This window comes from Triturus cristatus, chromosome 5_2 (assembly GCF_964204655.1).
Source record: "Triturus cristatus chromosome 5_2, aTriCri1.1, whole genome shotgun sequence".
In the NCBI taxonomy this organism is placed as follows: domain Eukaryota; kingdom Metazoa; phylum Chordata; class Amphibia; order Caudata; family Salamandridae; genus Triturus; species Triturus cristatus.
The window spans coordinates 133,792,965-133,814,451 of NC_140588.1; the positions used below are offsets into that span (position 1 = coordinate 133,792,965).

The window sequence follows — 21,487 nt, forward strand, 5'->3', positions numbered from 1 at the left end:
AAGAGTAGCCTGCCCTGCCTGACACAATACTGGCTCCGCCTCCTGCTGGGCGACTGATAGCCCTGCTCCTACCAGTGACAATACTGGCTCCGCCTCCTGCTGGGCGGCTGAGGACTCTGCCCTGCCCAGTGAATAGGCCAGGTGCCTCTGCCTGGCAACACCCACAACAAACCTGAGATGGTGGGAATCGCCCTGCTTGGACAAAGGGAACAAAGGGAAAAAGGGGTATAAGAGAAGGACCCCTGAACCAAGAACTCAGATCACTTCTGACAAGGAAACCTGTACCAAGGACAAGAAGCCTGCTGATCTAAGGACTTGCCTCCCCTTTCTGCCAGAGTGCTGTTTTGCTGTGGAGGAACCTGAAAGCTGCTTCTTTATTTTTGCCAAGGAACAAGGAGAGAGGAACTTGGTGTGTACTCTCTGAACACTTGCTAGGAAATCTCCAAGGACTGGAAGAGTGCCAGTCTCCTGCTGAAGTCACAGGGCCAAAGGACTTCACCATCTACTGAATTGCTGAATTGCTGGAAAGTGTTGTTTCCAGTACACAAGGGGAAATCTGCAGCCTCGACGCCAGCAGCAACGCCAGTGAGCAGTGGGTATCGGCCCCGGCTCCAAGTGACCCCGTCTCGACGCCGGTATCGACGCCAGTGAGGAGTGAGTATCGGCTCTACCTCCAAGCGACCCCGTCCCGACGCCGCTGCTGATCGCATCGACTCGACGCCCTTCTCGACGCCGTGAGCGCTGCTCCGGCCCGACATCCCTCGACGCCGCTGCGGATTGACCCGACTCCGAGGCACGACCTCGACGCCGATCTCGACGCCGTGGATCATCGTTTTCTTCGTTTCGCAAGGTACTGTACTTGTGGGGTCTGTTGCGACTCCAGGCTCGACGTAGCGCTCCTCGCGGTCGACGCCGAACCTTGGGAATCTTGTAGACTCGACGTCGTGTGACTCCTGTGGGGGTTACATTGTTGCCAAAGAACTGTGCTCAGAAGAATACTTTGCTAAAGAACTATTTGCCAAGAAGAAACCTTACTTGAACTATTATTTTTCCTTCCAAAGAGTATTTATTAAGACTGTGGTATATTTTTGTCGTTATTTGGTCTTGTGCTAAGCCTTATATAAAGATCCTATTTTTATAATAACTTCTGTGTCGTGTCCATCTGTAGTGTATTCACTTTATTACTGTATGTGGTCATAAATGCTTAACACACTGCCTCTGAGATAAGCCTGTCTGCTCTGCCAAGCTACCAAGGGGGTAGCAGGGGTTATCTGAGTGTGTAATCCCCTTTCCCTGACTAGAGTTGGTAGGTCCCTATTTGTCAGAAGTGTATACCTCTGCCAACTAGAGACCGCCGGTTCTAACATTGGTGGTCAGCGGTGAGGATTTGAACTTTGCATTTATGACTCATGTGCAGTGATTAGTGTACGCTACATAGTGAAAGCAGACCATAACGCAGCCACAATCTGTTTTTGGTAGGATATTCTATTTTTGTTCTCCGCTTTCCTGGAGCTTATTTTCTTAAATACTGCCAGTTTTGACCATGGAGAATGCCGGAGCTGCTACACCTGTGGAGAATGTTGTGGGGGAATTTGATAAGGAGAAGATAGATTCCTACACGCTAAAAGATCTAAAAGGATTTTGCAAGCAGTTTAAAGTTCCTACCACAGGTGTCTCAAAGAAAGAGGGCTTCCTCAAAGCGCTGAAGGCCTGGTTAGAGGCCAGAAATCCCTCTGATCCGGTGGTGGTACCGGAAGAGGAAGAAGAAGAGATAGAGGAAGAGCCCACAGGTGGGCCAGTGTCATCTCCAGGCAGTAGTGCGTCCTCTAGGAGCCTTTCCCCCGAAGAGTTAGAAGACAGGGAGAAGGAGAGGGGGTACAAGTTGGAAATGGCAAAACTTAAATTAGGAGGGCAGTTGGAATTAGAGAATGCAAGAAGCAAGAGAGAAGCTGAAATGGAGAGCAAAAGATTAGATTTTGAGAGAGAGAAATTAGCGTTTGAACGTGAGAAGATGGTGAGGGAGATGGAGCTTAAAACTAAGAGTTTAGAGTTGAATCCCTCTGGTGGCAGCACTCCATCCGTGCCTGCAGAAAGTAGGTTTTATTTTCCTAAGGATGTGATCAAAGATTACAGTAAGAATGAAGATATTAGCCAATGGTTTAAAGCGTATGAGTTAGCATTGTTGGCCCACCGGGTCCCTGAGAAGGATTGGGGAACGGGGTTGTGGAGCCGCTTTACAAACGAGGGGAGAGATACCTTGTTGAGCCTTCCTGCTGAGGATAGGATGTCTTATACTCATATGAAAGATGCTTTAATGCTGAGATATGGCTTAACCCCAGAAAAGTACAGACAAACCTTTAGAGAATGTAAGAAGTTGCCTGGTACTACGTGGGTTGAATATGTGTCTTTTTTCTGCAGAACCATGGATGGTTGGATAAAGGGTAGCAAGGTTGATAGTTATGATGCTCTTTATGATTTGTTTGCTTGGGAGCACTTGTCTAATAACTGTTTTCCAGAGCTACGCCAGCACCTTGTTGATAGCAAGATATCTAACCCTAGAAAACTTGCTGAGGAGGCGGACCGCTGGGTCAGTACCAGGGTCCACAAGGGTCCAGTGGGAGACTCAGCCAAAGGTGGGCAGGGTCCCCAGCAGAAGAGTGGGGGGGACAGGGGTAAACAGAGGGAGTTTCAGAAAGGGCCCCAAAGTAGTCCCCAAGGGAACCAAGGGAAGGGTTCCCAGCCTCCCCCTGTAAAGAAGCCAGAGGCCCCGACAGGTAAACCTGTTCACAGGGGCCCCATGACCTGCTATGCCTGTAAGCAGGTGGGACACCGTTATTATGATCCCCAGTGTCCCATGAAGGATTCGAATGCACCGCCGCGTGCACCCCCTCGTCAGGTAGCGAGTGTAGCCCTGGGAGGGGATGAGATGGGTGCCCCCGGTGGGTGGGGTCCCGCAGAAATGTCCCTGGTCTCTTTAGGAGATGTGGAAATGGTCCCTCCAACCCCTCTGCCTAGTAACACTAAGAAATATAGGCAGTGGGTGACCATTAATGGCCATAGGGTGGAAGCTCTCAGAGACACCGGAGCGAGTGTGACAGCTGTCAAGTGTCACTTGGTGTCCAGAGAGCAGGTGGTCCCTCATGCATTCTACCCCGTTGTAGCTGCTGACAACTCACAGAGTCAGTGTGAGATAGCTCAAGTTCCCTTTGAGTGGGGGGGGGGGTCTCAGGTACTCTTCAGGTTGCTGTGAGGCCCGCCATGCCTGTTGATTGTCTCCTGGGCAATGATTTGGAGGACTCCCCTTGGGCTAAGGTGGAGAGAAAAGCGCATCTGGAAATGTTGGGTCTGCCTGAGTGGGTGTGTGCGACCACCCGGTCCATGTCAGTCAGTAAGGGTGTTGATGGGGGCCCGGAGCCTGAAAGTATGGCCCAGGTCCCAACCGTGAAGAGAAGAGGCAGGGGGCGCGGGAAACCGTCCCCCATCGTTCCCGCGGTCCAGGAGGGAGCAGACCCTGAGGGGGATGCCCTGGAACCGACAGGAGAACAAGTGGCCGAACTGGGAGACCTGCCCGAGCTGACCCATTGGCAGCAGGATGGTGGTCCCTCCAGGGAGGAATTTTGTGCTGAACAGAAAGTGTGCCCTTCTCTTGTGGGTATGAGGCAGCAGGCCTCAGCCCAAACGACAGGTGATCAGTCAGGATCACATTGGGTCTACTGGGAGAACGACCTCCTGTATAGCGAGCCTAAGGCTGCTGAGCCTGGGTCAGCCCGTGTGCTGGTGGTACCCCAGCGCTTCAGAGCCTTCCTACTGGGGTTGGCTCATGACGTTCCGTTAGCTGGACATCTGGGGCAGGACAAGACCTATGACAGGCTTGTCACCCATTTTTATTGGCCTCAGATGAGAAGGGATTCAGATATCCATTGTAGGACCTGTCAGACTTGCCAGGCAAGTGGGAAAAGTGGGCGGAAGCAGAAGGCTCCCCTCCAACCTTTTCCCGTCGTCAGTACCCCCTTTGAGCGAGTGGGAATTGACATTGTGGGGCCACTGGACCCCAAGACAGCCATGGGCAACAGGTTTATCCTGGTCTTGGTGGACCATGCCACCCGGTACCCGGAAGCCATCCCTCTCCGAACAGTGACGGCCCCCGTGGTGGGACGGGCACTGATGGGTGTTTTCTCCCGCATGGGGTTCCCCAGAGAGGTGGTGTCAGACCGGGGCACCAACTTCATTTCGAATTATATGAAGTCTCTGTGGAAGGAGTGTGGGGTAACCTACAAGTTTACCACTCCTTACCACCCTCAAGGTAATGGGCTGGTTGAGAGATTCAACCGGACCCTAAAAGGCATGATCATGGGTCTTGAAGAACCAATGAGGCGTAAATGGGACGTCCTCTTGCCATGCCTGCTGTTTGCTTACCGTGAGGTGCCACAGAAGTCTCTAGGGTTCAGCCCCTTTGAGCTTCTGTATGGTCACCCGGTAAGAGGACCTTTGAGTCTGGTCAAAGAAGGCTGGGAGCAATCTCCCAGGAAACCTCCCCAGGATGTATATAGTTACATGCTGGCCTTTAGGAACCAGACTCGGCGCTTCAGAGATCTTGCTCAGGCAAATCTGGAGGCCAGCCAGGAAGAGATGAAGCGGTGGTACGATCAGAATGCCACTCTGGTTGAGCTTCAACCTGGTCAGAAAGTTTGGGTCATGGCCCCTGTGGAACCTTGTGCGCTCAAGGACAGGTGGACTGGACCGTTTGAGGTTGTGGAGAAAAAGAGCGATGTCACCTACTTGGTGGACTTGAAGTCTCCCAGGAACCCCTTAAGGGTCCTGCATGTCAACCGGTTAAAGCCCCACTTAGAAAGGTCCGAAGTGGGCATGCTCCTTGCCACAGATGCTGGGATGGAGGAGGAGAGTGAGCCTCTTCCTGACCTCCTGTGTGCAAAAGAAAAAGATGGGTCAGTGGATGGTGTTGTCCTCTCTGACACACTGACCCCTGAGCAGCAGCAAGATTGTCGCCATCTGTTGGTACAATTCCCTGATCTGTTCTCCTTAATCCCTGGTGTCACTCAGTGGTGTGTCCATGATGTGGACACCGGGGACAGCACTCCTGTGAGGCACAAGGCCTACAGGGTGACTGACAAGGTCAGAGCATACATCAAGGAGGAGGTCTCCAAGATGTTTGCCTTAGGGGTGGTTGAGTCCTCTAGCAGTCCTTGGGCCAGCCCAGTGGTCTTGGTCCCAAAGGCTGCAGCGCCTGGTGCTTCACCAGAACTCCGGTTCTGTGTGGATTACCGAGGACTCAATTCGGTCACCAAGACTGACGCGCACCCCATCCCCAGAGCTGATGAGCTCATCGATCGGTTGGGGGCTGCCCGGTACCTTAGTACGTTTGATCTAACGTCTGGGTACTGGCAGATCGCCTTGACTGATGGGGCAAAAGAGAGGTCTGCATTCTCCACACCAGATGGGCACTACCAGTTCCGTGTGATGCCCTTTGGGATGAAGAATGCCCCTGCCACATTCCAGAGGTTGGTTAACCAGGTATTGGCCGGGCTGGAAGATTTCAGCGCCGCCTACCTGGACGATATAGCAGTGTTCAGCGCCAGCTGGGAGGAACACTTGCGCCACCTCCAGGAAGTGTTGTTGGCCCTGCGCAGAGCAGGCCTCACAATCAAGGCTAGTAAGTGCCAGATTGGGCAGGGTTCAGTGGTGTACTTGGGGCACCAAGTAGGGAGCGGCAAGGTGGCCCCCCTGCAACCCAAGATAGATACCATCCTGGCTTGGGAACCGCCCAAAACCCAGACTCAGGTGAGAGCCTTCTTGGGTCTCACGGGTTACTACAGGAGGTTTGTCAAGGGGTATGGCAACATTGTGCACCCCTTGACCTCGCTGACTTCCAGGAAGCAGCCGAGACTTGTGATCTGGACTGACGCCTGTCAGAACGCCTTTGACACCCTGAAAACTGCAATGTGTACAGCACCGGTCCTCCAGGCACCCGACTTTTCAAAAGAATTCATTGTCCAGACGGACGCTTCAGAGCATGGTGTGGGGGCTGTTCTAGCACAGATGAATGAGGAGGGCCGAGACTTACCTGTAGCCTTCATCAGCCGGAGGTTACTTCCCAGGGAACAAAGGTGGAGTGCGATAGAGCGTGAGGCATTTGCTGTGGTCTGGGCGCTGAAGAAGCTAAGACCCTACCTGTTTGGGACTCACTTCCGGGTTCAGACAGACCACAGGCCCCTCAGATGGTTAATGCAGATGAGGGGTGAGAACCCAAAGCTGTTGAGGTGGTCCATTTCCCTACAGGGGATGGACTTTACGGTGGAACACCGCCCTGGTACAGATCACGCCAATGCTGATGGTCTGTCCAGATTTTTCCGCCTTAGTGATGAGGACTCCCTGGGTGAAGGGTAGTTCTCCCCACATTTCAGCTGGAGGGGACACGTGTTAGACCTGGCATCATTGGCATGAGTCTCTCCTCCATTTTTTCTGTTTGCCTCCTCTGTTTACGATGTTTTTGCTGGATTATTGCTTTGGGCACTGTGCCACTGCTGATCAGTGCCACAGTGCAAGTGCTCCCTATGCTAAATTGTTACATTGATTGGTGTTACCATGATTGGCTTGGTTGACTTACTGTTCAGACCCTAGTCTAGTGCACTGCGTGTGCCAAGGGCGTGTAAGTTAACTGCTGCTGGTGGGCTTGCAGCACTGGTTGTGCCACCCACAGAAGCAGCGTGCAAAATGTGTCTCAGGCCTGCCACCGCGGCGCCTGCGTGCAGTCCCTGACTGCCATGTCGACTTGGTAAGGAAACCTACTTACCAGTCTCTAAACCTTCCCTTTGCCACATTTCAGACACCTCTATGGTAGGCCCTAGGGCAGGGTGCATTGTTGGTAAAAGGTAGGTCATGCCCTGATGTGTGTGGCATGACCTAATAGTGAATTACAGCCATTTTCGTTTATCACTATTGAAGGGCTACCTGCCTCCAATAGGCCAGACTGGGCAGACTGATTATTAACTCCATTATAATCTATCTGACTCAGGGAGCATGGTAGCAAGTCGAGTTTAGTATCCCTGAACTCAGAATTTAATAACGCACCCTTTAGGATGGATGGGTTTTAAATTCTATGTTTGAAAATAGCACTTTTAGAAAGTGGCTATTTTCTTGTCCAACTATCTACCGGTCTCTGCTGGTTTGGTGTGTGTGTCAGGGGCTGGGTGGCTCCAGAGGTCTGAGTGAGTCAGTGTGGGGTGAATGGGGCGTTTACACGTAGAGTGAGGGAAGAGTAGCCTGCCCTGCCTGACACAATACTGGCTCCGCCTCCTGCTGGGCGACTGATAGCCCTGCTCCTACCAGTGACAATACTGGCTCCGCCTCCTGCTGGGCGGCTGAGGACTCTGCCCTGCCCAGTGAATAGGCCAGGTGCCTCTGCCTGGCAACACCCACAACAAACCTGAGATGGTGGGAATCGCCCTGCTTGGACAAAGGGAACAAAGGGAAAAAGGGGTATAAGAGAAGGACCCCTGAACCAAGAACTCAGATCACTTCTGACAAGGAAACCTGTACCAAGGACAAGAAGCCTGCTGATCTAAGGACTTGCCTCCCCTTTCTGCCAGAGTGCTGTTTTGCTGTGGAGGAACCTGAAAGCTGCTTCTTTATTTTTGCCAAGGAACAAGGAGAGAGGAACTTGGTGTGTACTCTCTGAACACTTGCTAGGAAATCTCCAAGGACTGGAAGAGTGCCAGTCTCCTGCTGAAGTCACAGGGCCAAAGGACTTCACCATCTACTGAATTGCTGAATTGCTGGAAAGTGTTGTTTCCAGTACACAAGGGGAAATCTGCAGCCTCGACGCCAGCAGCAACGCCAGTGAGCAGTGGGTATCGGCCCCGGCTCCAAGTGACCCCGTCTCGACGCCGGTATCGACGCCAGTGAGGAGTGAGTATCGGCTCTACCTCCAAGCGACCCCGTCCCGACGCCGCTGCTGATCGCATCGACTCGACGCCCTTCTCGACGCCGTGAGCGCTGCTCCGGCCCGACATCCCTCGACGCCGCTGCGGATTGACCCGACTCCGAGGCACGACCTCGACGCCGATCTCGACGCCGTGGATCATCGTTTTCTTCGTTTCGCAAGGTACTGTACTTGTGGGGTCTGTTGCGACTCCAGGCTCGACGTAGCGCTCCTCGCGGTCGACGCCGAACCTTGGGAATCTTGTAGACTCGACGTCGTGTGACTCCTGTGGGGGTTACATTGTTGCCAAAGAACTGTGCTCAGAAGAATACTTTGCTAAAGAACTATTTGCCAAGAAGAAACCTTACTTGAACTATTATTTTTCCTTCCAAAGAGTATTTATTAAGACTGTGGTATATTTTTGTCGTTATTTGGTCTTGTGCTAAGCCTTATATAAAGATCCTATTTTTATAATAACTTCTGTGTCGTGTCCATCTGTAGTGTATTCACTTTATTACTGTATGTGGTCATAAATGCTTAACACACTGCCTCTGAGATAAGCCTGTCTGCTCTGCCAAGCTACCAAGGGGGTAGCAGGGGTTATCTGAGTGTGTAATCCCCTTTCCCTGACTAGAGTTGGTAGGTCCCTATTTGTCAGAAGTGTATACCTCTGCCAACTAGAGACCGCCGGTTCTAACAGTATGGAATCCAGCTTTGTCCAACTTGGAGCTTTTAGCAGCATACTTCAATGCTTCATCTAGCGCCCAGACTCTACGCGTATGTCTTCAAGGAACCCTCACCAACTCCAGATCTTACCATGGCCTGCTAGAGAAGTTCAACTTCCAGAAAAAGACCAAGCCCCAAGGAAAACCCCTCCCCTACCCTCACTTTGCCCCTTCCCAGACCTATCTAGATAAACCTAAAATGATGTCTCATTCTTAGTCAACCACAACCATCAACTTTCATTGGCAACTAGATTTTCCTGGTGCTTTTGGTCATAAAACTTGAAAATTCATGCCTCCAGTTCCCTCAATTGGATTTTCTTAATTTTGTGGTCATGTTGCACGTTTACATTTGATTTGATTAGTACATTTGTAAAGCGCTCGAATGCCATGTGGCGTCTTGGCGCTAGAGACAGGTGGGTCAAGTAAGGTTGTCAGAATGGTGTACAAGTTGTGTTGATTGGAAAAGAACCAAGTTTTCAGTGTCTTGCTAAAAGATAGAAGCGTAGGGCTGCTCTTTATGTCGACTGGGAGTAGGTTCCATGTCTTGACTGTCCCCAACAGAAAGCTTCTTCAACCCCAGCGTGCTTTCTTGAACTTGGGTGTTTGCAGAAGTTTGCTGTGTACCGATCTTAGACTTCTAGATGGCGCGTACCATTTCAAATGAGTCCTCAAGAATTGAGGCCCGGCACCATGTAGTGCTTCAAAGGCTAGGCATTGGGATTTAAACGTAATCCTCTTGTCCACCAGGAGCCAGTGGAGGGCTCTTAAACCGTGGGACACTGACTCGAACCTGGGTATATCCAATACTAATCTGGCTGCCGCATTTTGAAGGCGCTGCAACCTTTGTAGATACCGAGATTGGATCCCCATGTACTAGACATTGCCGTAATCCAATCTGGACACTGCTAAAACTGTAACCAGTGTTTTTGGGGAATTAAGGCATATGTCTGGACATCTCATTGCCCCCTTCTTAAAATGTGAAAACTGCAAGCTGCCACAATCTGATGGCTCTGGACTTCCCCATATAGATTTAGCCCAACATCTAGTGCACCTTGCAAATTGTTTCTCTTCTGAACTAGAAACCTAGAAACCCCATACTGGCTTCTCATAGAATAGCATCTGAGAGGAAACATCTCTGATGCAAGCTAGATTTATCCTGCAACATCCTCCTCCTCAAAGCCTATGAATCCTCTGTTCAGGGAAACTGATCATGTGTGGTCTACTACACACAAGCCTCTTCAATGTTTAGGCAGTTAAAAGGACTGGCAGCAATTTGGAACAATTCTGTGTTTCTGATTGGTGGTCAACCCATATTCTGGATACCCTGGAACACCAAAGGCATTATTCACATCGGACAATTATTTGAGGGCAATACAGTCAAATCTTTTTAATCATTACAAATTGAATTCCAACTTGATGATGCACACCTGTAGGAAATCTTAAATTGAAACTACACTCACTTACTGTTCGGTTATTAGAATCTCCTAGCCATCTCTACTTAAAACACTGGAGCACTTTCAGGGCTGTGATTTCAGGTCTATACACATTCCTTGAAGAAATTCATTCAATACCTCCAAGGTGCACTATAAAGGATAGGTCGCAAAAACCCTTTGCAAATTAATACATGGGCGACAATTGGTATTCCCTCCTAGCTGAGCATGATTGTGGATCTTATGCTGCAATTCTAGCTTCTTCAACCCTGTTTCTACTAGGCTTTTTCCCCTAGAATGCAAAGCCTTTTTAGGCAATTTGGGGTAGCTAGCGCTTAGGCCTTGATAGCTTGTTTTTTACACACATAAGGTATCCATGCCAAACATACCTCCTTTTCCCAACATTCTGGGGATTCTAAAAGTACCTCGGGTTTGCACATTCCCCTGGCGAAATAGAGCTAATATTTCGTTTTTGAGGGAAAAATAAAAAAAATAAAAAGAACTCTGCACAAATTGTCTTTTTGTTTTCCTAAAAATGGCATCAACCATAGTTTTGCTGTGCTAATGTCAGCATTTTCCAGCTTTTCAGTAACATGCACAACTGAATCAAAAAAACTTTTTTTAAACCACAGTTTTGGCATTTTTCAAAGAGATACTCCATTTTTCCTGATTGTTGTGCTTTCAAACTACTTCCATTTTGTGGTGAAAACAAGGGTAAAACCCATGAGTGATACTGGAACTCTATAGATTTCTTAAAAGTAGACAGAATTAGGAGTTTAGGGAACGGTCATTTGTGTAGATCACTTGTGGTTTTCCCCCCAAAAACTAACTTTTGGAATAAAATCAAAAATTGAAAATGAGTAGGAAAAACAGGCATTTGTGACAATGTTTTCATTTGTAACTTCTTGACACAATGGCTGATTAACAAAAAGCAATATATCATTAAATCTTCTAGACCTTTCTGGTTGCGGGTTTGCAGGTTCTCCAATAACCCAGGGTACCCAGAGTAGAGAGCAATTGATACGGTAAAATATAAAGAGCGAAAATGGGTATCAATGAAACCTATGTATTTCTGAAACAGACACCAGATACGGAGTTTAGGAGCAGTGTTTATTTGAACATCTCTGAATTTGCGTATACTCGTACTAGCATGAGATTCAGAGGGCATTTATCGAAATGCTTAATTTCTTACACACTGGCTTACACTTGAAACCCACAAATGCAGAGAAATACAATTGGTATTAACAAATGTTCTACTATTGTGGATTCTCAGAGGTCTTCCGATAAACAAATGGTACCTTTAATTGTGGGGCTAGGGCCCACGACAGGAAAGACCCAAAATGCAACATGGGCACATAACATTTTTCCACTTAACTGCCTCTTTTTGCAATCTGGGTGGCTGTACCTAGGGAAACTAGTAAACCTGTACATTTTTAAAAACTAGACATGTAGTGGAATCAATTGTTGGTGGACTTATGTAGCTCCCACCAGGTTTTCCTGCCCAGAAGCCTTTGCAAAAGTCAAAGTTGGACTAACAACACACATTTTCCTCACATAACTATAATAAAAATTCCTGGCATCTGTGAGAAGCTACACATTTCCTACCACTCCTCCAAGTCTATTGATAAACATGATACCTTACTTGTGAAGATAAGCCTAGTGCCCGAGACAGGAAAAACCTCAAAACATGACATGGACACATCACATTTTTCCATTGAAAACAGACTATTTTTTGCAATGTGGCAAGCTGTGAATTTTGGGATCTATTTCAGCCGGCATCTAGGGAAGCCTAGCAAACCTGCACATACTTGAAAATTATATACTTGGGGCAATCCATGGTGGAGTGACTTGCATGGTTCTCACCAGGGTTACTTAGCAAAAAGCGCTTGCAAATTTCATACTTCCATTTAAAATAAAACACATTTTCCTCGCATTTCTGAGATGTAAAGTTCTGGAATCTGCAGAGAGAGCCACATTTCCTACCACCTACCATTCCCCCAAGTCTCCCAATAAAAACAGTACCTCACTTGTGTGGGTAGGCTTAGTGTTCTCAACGAGAAAAGCCCCAAAATACAATATGGAGACATCAACATTTCCTGTCAGAAACATTATCTTATTTGGCAATGGGGGTAGCAGCATTTTTTTGGCCTGGGTAGCGGCATTGTTTTAGCCAGGGATTGTCGACCATCCAGGGAAACCTACCACAAAGACATTTCTGAAAACTAGACCTTCAGGGATGTCCAAAATGGTGTTCACCGCAAGGATCCCGCAAAGTTTTCTTACCCACAAATGCCCTGCAAGCCTCAGACTTTGCCTAAAATTGCACATTTTCTGTGCATTTCTGTGACAAACTTCCGGAATCAGCAGGAATCCACAAAATTCCTAGCAGCCAGTGTTCGCTCAATTGTATTGATAAAAATGCTACCTCACTTGAGTGGCTGGGCCTAGTGCTCGCGACAGGTACAGGAAGGTTATGAACTAGAGGCTTCCTCAGGGACCTAAAAGACGAGACTGCCTTGTTGGTGGAATTAAGCTGTGTCTCCTAGTCGCAGTACTGGACAGTGATGAAACCGAATGTGTAGTACCACAACAAAACACGGATTCTATTCTTTCATAACTGAAGAGGTTATGTATAAGGAGAATCATTTTGCAATCAGAGTAAGGCCTCAATCTGTCATCTGGTCCATTTGAAAGTGGAACGGAATAGTAGAACCATTGTGTTCAGTCTTTTGCACACAGGTAATATCTGGAGAAAATTAAAAGGAACACACCCTAAAGATACAGCAGGTGGGACTCCATATCCTACCTTTTCCTGCTTGGCTTTAGGAATGTTATAATACTTACTAATAAATAAGTGTTTTCAGCGTACTTGTCTATCGTGGACTTTCTGGTGTCCAACTTTCCACCCCATTTTGACAGAACAGGTTGATCTGATGCCCAGATATGGAATAGTTCTGCTTGAGGCATTGTGAATAGATGCAACTGATGATTTAAATCTTGACTTCTATATTCACTTGGATTGTAGGGAAAATCAGTTTGTGTATCATGCCGTCTGGTAACTCGGATCTCAGGCTGGTTTTAATTTCAAAATAAAAAAAGATTTGAATTACATTCTACATGACTAGATTCAGAATAGAAGCTGATAAAAGCTTTGAGGAAGCATTGGAGCTCAAGCCCTGACATGCTGTAAAGAGTTATCCAAAACCATTACAAATCAACGAAGAGTAAAAAATAAGCAAGAGAGGAATCCTAGAAAATGTCCATACCATACAACCACATCAAGGTTTCCAGAGATACGTGAACTACTGAACATTACATCTGAACATCAAAACACACAAAAATTTCAGTGGAAAAAAGTCATGATAATGACTAATTGAACGAATAACATTCAACAAGCTCAAATGTCCCCAAATCAATTAGTTAGATCTTTGCTCGATTATAGATGGAAAGGCCTCATTATTTTATCGAAGTCTGAAAAAAGTACATGTACATTTGTTATGCGTAAAGTAATTGCAAAAACAAACTTGTCGCCTTACTTCTAAACTGAGCGATTACAGCTTGTAACAACACCAATGTTAAAATGTAAAAATGCACCCCACCAAGATTAGATGGGACGACTCAGATTTTGGCAGTAACTCAATATAAAATGTCAGTTGAAAACCATTTGCATTAAAAGTCCTAGTCAAATTCGAAGTTCTTCTTGTGCAAATCTCGCCAACACTACATACACATAGCCTCACCATAATAGATGAACTCGAAACATTTGCAATGGAACAGTGGCGGTGAGTCACTATATACTATGAGGAGGTCTGCACAATTCTTGGTTGGGTATCTCTAAAAGTCTGTGCCAGAACTCAATGATCCATGACCCACAAACTGAGTATGCTTTGTGGCTTGTTTATGAAACTAAATGGAGTAACTTTATATGTGGACACACAACAAAGTCTTGTTGCTCCTTGTGGAAAAAGCAGGATACCCTTGGGTTTTGCCAAGCCATCAACAAAGTAACAATAAAAGGAAAGCATGGACTCTAGTGCACAATTCAGCTGCCTGGCACAGACACACCAATTAGGTTACAGGATGAGTGACCAAACATTATAGATTTGTTCTGCCAGTACTCTTCAGAAATCATAACTGCTTATTTTAGTCAGAAAGTAGTTAGTGCTGCTTACTTTACCACCGATGAGTGGCAGAACGTGCATCTTCCCCGACTGGCTTTCTTTTACCGATGACACAATTAAGCACGTTCCACAAAGGATGACCTGGCGCCTCGTCCACCGATTGACAGGCAGCTGCATCTTCCCTTTCCGAACGTTGTACATTCCCGAAAGCTGGATGCGCTCAGAGTTGCCAATCCCATGGGGCTTTCCTGTAAAGAGAACAACGGAGGCAAGTGAGCTTCAAAATATACCATTACCCCTTCACATTATACATTTTCACTTTAACTTGAAAAAATCCATGATGGGTCCAAGTGAAATAAACAGTACACACTTCGAACATTTCGCGGTACAAACCAACACGAAAAATCACTTGCTTTCCGCTCCCACAACCAAATAAAGCCATTAGGGTGCCAACAACAACTTTATGCTTTACAAAAGAACTTTCTTACTAAAAAGAGGAGTTGAGAGTTTTCCTCACACAAAAAACAATTTCCCCCCAGGTATTGTAACCTGCATTTTTGTATTTCACCAATTACAAAACAGTTTTATTTTATTTTTCCATTGAAGACACATGTATAATTAATCACGCAGAGCCGAGTCTTAAAATGTGCCTAGAGAAAACACAATTGCTGGACAATGGTTTAGAACAATAAAGTAAAAAGAATGTCAAACATTTTTAAGTCTTGCATACAGGTAGCACGTCGTCAGCATACCTGTTGTATCTCGTACTTTAGATTAACGTATACTTACGAGTGGGTATTGGGTAAGCCCACTTCAAGCTACTGGCTGTATGCTGGTCCAGCCACTGACCTGAGACATTGTCAATAACAAAGCCAACACAGAAGCAATTGGTTCTCTGACCTTATTCAATTAGCTGCTTATGTGTCCTGCATCCAAAGGAGTCCTAGCATTCCACCAAATATAGGACTATTTTGTCTCCGGTCTCTCCCTCAGAGAGATTAGTGCCGCTCACCTTGCCCTATACCCCATTCGTTTCCTATTTTCCTCACTTCTCATTCTCGAGTCCTGCTTGTTAGATAATCTACCAGCACCGCCTGTTCCTTTTTTAAATTATTTTATTCTTATTAATTTATTTTACAATGGTGCGATATCAGCGCACTGCTATCAGGCCACTTGTTTCAATAAATCCCATGGCATCCCATGCAGACTTTATATATTAATTTATCACCATTTGAAAATGACTACTGCTGCTTCAGCGTGCAAGTATACTTCTAAACAGTCATCTTGGACAGCTTTTTCTTTAGGTGAATATCAATTTCAAGTCGGCCACTGGTGCGTGAGTATGCACGCAAACTCACAGATGGCCGTTCTGGAATTCTATTTTCTCGTACTTTGTTATTAATTAACTGTTCGGAAAATAGCTGTCCGACACCTTGGGGCAGTAAATTCAGGATAAACACTTTGTAATGCCAACAACTCTCTGCCTGGCTAATAAAGGCAAGATTGATAGGATTTACCAATGCTGGTTTAAACTTGGGACACAACTTGACTAATTTAGATCTTTGGGACCGACCGCTGCGTTTGACAGACTCTTCAGTGAAATGACCACTCGCAATCCTTTTGCGAAGGCAGCCTCTGCATCATGTGGGTTTATGTTTACAACCCTGCATCTTTTGCCGACATGCAATGCTGAAAAGGTACCATCATGATTTTCTATAGTTTTCAATCCCTACCACAGAAACATAGCAAGTAATAATGGAAAGACCAACAAGGTCTCAAAGTCTGCAGTAATGAGTGCAAGGCACACTGAAGCGGAGTGGTGTAGTGAGCACTTGCCATGGACCAACAGAGAGAAGGATAGCAGCCTTTCAGGGTGTAAGAGATAGGTAAGGGAGGTGGAAGGACAGATGGGATGCACATTCTGCCAGATACGTAGGTGAATAGATATAGTGGTAAGCTACTTACCACTATTTTCAACGACCTGCTCGTTCAGTCACACACTACGTAAATCAGTGGGGACAGGTCGACTGACTTATAGCCTTCAGAACTCAGATTATTTTTGTGAACTTTCACTGCATACAATCAACTTCCTGTCATCTTGGCTAGCATGATTACTACACTGCTGAATTCCCTGTATCAGGTGAACAACTTTGGCCCATTTTCCTGCCCCATCAATTATCTGTGCCGCCCCTATTTCTTCCATACCTGGTGCACTGATATCTGCTAGTGGGCTAGAGGAACTTGCTTCAGAAAAACAGGTAGCTTGTAGATAAGATCTGAACACCATGCATACCCACACATTGCCTCTGGCTAGTAAGTACGGAACATTAATGTCTGGCAATGTTTAACTGTGTGGCGAGTATTGCTGCTATTTTCACCAAGTGATTTCTGGGCGTTGCGGCTTGGGAGGGTTGGTGTGAGCACGGATCACTAACAGTAACACCTAGCAGGAATAACTTGTTTCAGGAGCAGTGAAAGCTTAAAGACTAGCACAGAGTGAAGGGTAGCAAAAACATATTTAAGAATTCGTATTCCAGTAATAATTTTATAATCAAGTGTTAATTAGTGTCCAACTACTGTGATGTTTACTAAAGAATTTAAATTATATCATGCCACGCAGGCACTGGAGTCTCATGCCTCACAGGCACTGGAGTCACAATGACTACGCACCCAGAGGGTCTACATATCGAGAATCTTCTAAGGCCATGCTTCACAAATTTTTTAGAAGCACAACCTACTTTATAGTAAAACAGACCTTCGTGACCTACCTTGCTTTAATGGATGAGATGGGCTTTTTTTTATGTAAGTAAAGCATTGTGTGGTAGGTAGTTCACCATCATTTAGATAAAGTATATTTTCCATTGAAATGGCCACTAGATTGCCACAGACAAACTGTTTTATTGATAAAACTATACTGCACATAAATGATAATGTGTAGAAATCGGGTTTCAGAGAAATATTATTGGTGGATAACCAAGTAAAGCGTCTTGATTTGTTTCCGATGCAATTAAAATCTTAGTTTACATCACACTTCACAATTACAAAAAAATGTGTGATTCGTTTTTAGGTCTCGCCTAGCGAACGCAGCGTATGTGCTGCTTTCGCCTTGGCGAGACTATTGTTGTCGGTTTTGCTAGCGAAGGGAGACAAACCATGTGCGCGCAGACAGGCGATGTGCACGCGCATGGCGTCTCCTCTCTGCCTCACACGCTCCCACCACGTGCTCACACGCTGCCACCGCGCGCGTGATTTAGCTTTTAGTTTCACTGCGCGCTGCGACTATACAAGGCTGACACGCGCTTGTTTAGGACTTGTGCCCTGACTATAACCAGCACCAAACAGAACTTTAAATCTCGAAAGAGCTGACAAAGGAGCCCTCGCTCCCCCCCCATGTGTCCTGCTGGCTCCCCTCAGGAGCTTGGAAAGTTTGGGGCTTTCCACATGTGGACACACCACCTGGAAGCCCGTTTAAGGGTCAGGGCACAGGCAGGCTGCAAAGGAAAATCCATCAGTCAAAGGGAAGGTGGGGGTTTCACGGGGTCACAATAAAAGGAACTTCCCTCTTGGAAGCATCCACAGAACCGGCCAAGCTTCAAGTGAAGAACCCCGCACCCAGAGTCCGGTCTCAGCGCCAGGGTGCGTGTTTTATACGTTAGAGGGGCGGGAGACTGTGCTTTAACTTTCAGCTCTCCTCTCTTCCCCCAGCTCCACCTTTCACCTGCTGTCGGTGATTCGTTCTTTACTGCTATCTATATGTATCCATGTGTTTTAAATAAATACTATAGGTAAAATCAATGGTGCAGGGCGGGACTGCACCCCGACGGCTACTGTCCTAGGAGGGTCTGCAGACTCACAAAGTGAGCTGTCTCTCAGGTCCCAAATGCGTCAATCGCAAATTGTGCTTAGGACGATCATGAAAAGCTCGTATTTTAGTGATTCACCAAGATTTACACCAGGCTACACTTTTGATAAACTACGCATGCTGTGGAGTGTGAGTGTGAGTGTGAGTGTGAGTGTGAGTGTGAGTGTGAGTGTGAGTGTGAGTGTGAGTGTGAGTGTGAGTGTGAGTGTGTGTGTGTGTGTGTGTGTGTGTGTGTGTGTGTGTGTGTGTGTGTGTGTGTGTGTGTGTGTGTGTGTGTGTGTGTGTGTGTGTGTGTGTGTGTGTGTGTGTGTGTGTGTGTGTGTGTGTGTGTGTGTGTGTGTGTGTGTGTGTGTGTGTGTGTGTGTGTGTGTGTGTGTCCTACCGAGGAAGTACTGCTGTGTGACGTGTTGTCGGGGGACTTTCCTGCAGGCGACCAAGCACTGGCGAAACCATGACGTCTGCCCTTGCATTAGGAGTCCTGACTAGAGTATTTAAAAGTCTGCGGTAGTGAACAGGTGACAGTGGGCTTTGCAGAGCGTGGCGCAGTCGAGCCAGACTCAAAAACTGGGGGGAAAATGGGCGTGGCATTACTGAGCCCCACAGCAATTCCCCATTGATGAGGGTACCCTTAGGTTTCACCTACTGATACACTTACACCACCCCCCCCCCCACCCCCCGAGTTTCCAATACCCCAGGTATCAGTAACCCCTGGAGGGGTGTGGCGGTACTCGGGGTTTAAAGTGCAACTTGCAATGAGGGCCTTTGAATGCCCAGATTTGGATGCAACTGGAGCTGTGTGGGGCATATCCCCTCGAGTCATATGAAGGGGTCACTGTGGCAGAAGGGATGGGATGCCAGGGGGCACTGACGGGTGAATGGAAAGCGTAGACTTTGGGCAGCTGTGGCACAGAATTGATGACTGATATGGAGCACCTGTTCCGAGGGTGGGCTGAGGATTTTTGCCTGAGTGCCCATGTAGGGGGCATTGTTGCAGATTTGTAGAGCGTGCTATCCCCCGGGAGAGGGTCGTCTTGCTCTCTCCCACCCTTCCCCCATCTTTCCTCTTCCTTTCCTCGCACACAATGCCTCCCTTCCGCCAGTCCAGGTTTGGAACGATGATGCCGCTTTGCTGGTGGATTCCCCTTTGAAACTAGAGCCCGGATTATGGGCCACACTTACCACATCTCCTTTTATCAGAGGATAAAACACAGCCGCGCTCAGGGAGGGGCCGCCCCTTACCTTGCCAATCACTTTGAACAGTTTAGGGGGACAGATGAGAGCACCGAGTAAGTACAGAAAAGTCGCTAAAATTGGGTCTTGAAATGGTGGTTTTGCATTAAAAAAAAAAAGGTACATGTTGGACCTAAAAAAGTATGCGCTGGGTCTAGAAAGGTGTTTTTTTGTCAATGTCCAGACCATGGCAAGACAATATAGAACAAGCATTTGCAATGCAATGTGTCTCGCAGTTAGGCAAGTTTGAGCTATTGGCATTGTAAATGGCTATGCCTTTTATTTTGGGATTGGTTTTTAAAACATAAATAAATGACATTGTAATTTACAATGGCAATAGCTTAAACTCGTCTAAATGTGAAACCTATTGCATTGCAAATGCTTGTTGCTTTTCTAACTGCTGAATTTGAAAGTTAATTTACAGGTATTTACATTGTGTTCTGTTACGAAAAACATTATATTCAACGCCATTTCCTTACACATCAGGTACCCCAGAAAGATTGTCACATAATTCACTTTACTTTCTCAGACTCTAAAGTGTGAAGAGTTTAAAAACACTAATACCCATGTTAAAAAATAAGCAGCAGAAGACAAGGCCTGACATTTGACTACTGTGCATCTTTATTTATTGGACTTTAGCGTCGGCCACTAATTAGCTCGGGTGGGAAACAAAGTACTTGTGTCACTAATTTATGGCGAAAAGTTTGAAACAATGTTACTTCCAAGGTGGGAAGTTAGGCTGGTGTAAGAAGGTTTACAATCTTCTGCAGGCGCCTAGTTGTCTTTCCCAGCAGCTGCTGTAAGCGCAGGAGGAAACCTCCATCATTGGAGAAGTTGCGTTTACACTAGATGCACGCCCGCCCTCAGTTACTGCTCACTCCAGGCCTATAGTGAACAAAGATTGCAAACCAACACATAGAAGGACAGGAGACCCCCCCCCTACTCCTTCTCGCCCAAATGAAGAAATCACGCCAATTGATGTAGTACAACCTAACATGGATGCATGAGGTGAAATGTTGGCAATTCAAAACAACCCAAACCCCACCGCCACCAGGTCAGTAAGAAAAAGCCTTTTTGAAGAGCACACAATAACAAGCATATTTGTACCAACTAGAAGAATCCAAAACCTGGCACCAGTTCTGGTGTTCGTGTCTTGCTCTGATACACATTAGCCAGGCTATGTGATCAAGGCTTGCCGGGACTGAATCCCTTTCTCTTGGGTGCACAGAGAAAGGTTTTTCCATTGCCTACAGGTTTATTGGCTTTTCTCTACTGGGGAGGACCGGTTCTGCAATTGCAAGGAAGCAATGCCAATTCTAGCGGAACCAATGACAGAGAAAGTCGACAAACTCATTAAACCTTAAGTATGCAGGGCGTAGCTTCATGGTGCTGGCGGTTAGCAGCATAGCTACTGGTGACTAGCCTTGTCACAAGCGAGCAGAGGCTACACCCAAAGCCTGCTGTGGCACGAAGGGCTGGGCGCAGCAATCAAGCGACTATGCCCCAAAACATTACTTAACCTGCACATTAGATACTTCAGACTTTTTTCAGGTCTTCAAAACAGAACCTGAATAGGGCTATACACATGCTAAGGAGCACCTACCTGCAAAGCAAAAAGGTCTGGTCTTGGCAAGCTGATGCAAAGTTTTTATTTATAGCAAGCAAATATAGAAATAAAATGAACAAACAAGAAAATATGCCACTGCCTTAAAGTGGTGTCCATATGCTTGCAATAAATATTTCCATTAAAAAACAAAAAAACAATCACCACCTATACTTTTAATAAAAAGGTACATATGTTTTTTCTATCAGAGAGGCATACTTTGAAAAGACACAGAACTTCTCATCAGTTTCAATGTACATCAATTAATATAACCTGAGGATAGTTCAAAAACACAAGAATTACTTAAAAAAAGGATAAAGATTGTAAAGTATAACAAAAAAAACACTAGCAAAGTAGATATTTGCCATGACCCTGGCAATGAAAGGCTCTTTATTTTAGGCAAATGTGCACATATGATCAGGCAAAAATACCATTCCTCGCAGTGCGGTAAAGACAATAACTGAAGTATGCCGAACCACTGCCTAATGTAATATCATGAGCCAGTTAATGACAGTTTAACCCACCAATTAATAAAGACTGTCGACCAAAAACCCCCCTATGTATACATATACGAACG

At 46.5% G+C, this 21,487-nt stretch overlaps 1 protein-coding gene across 1 annotated transcript in view; it reads right to left on the minus strand.

Moving 5' to 3' along the window:
- The window catches only part of PHLPP1 (PH domain and leucine rich repeat protein phosphatase 1), a 520,000-nt gene that overhangs the window by 328,685 nt on the left and 169,828 nt on the right, over positions 1-21,487 (minus strand). Inside the window, exon 2 of the mRNA XM_085606901.1 lies at positions 14,267-14,463. Within this exon, the coding sequence (XP_085463027.1) occupies positions 14,267-14,463 (197 nt within the window). The remainder of the gene's footprint in view (positions 1-14,266; positions 14,464-21,487) is intronic.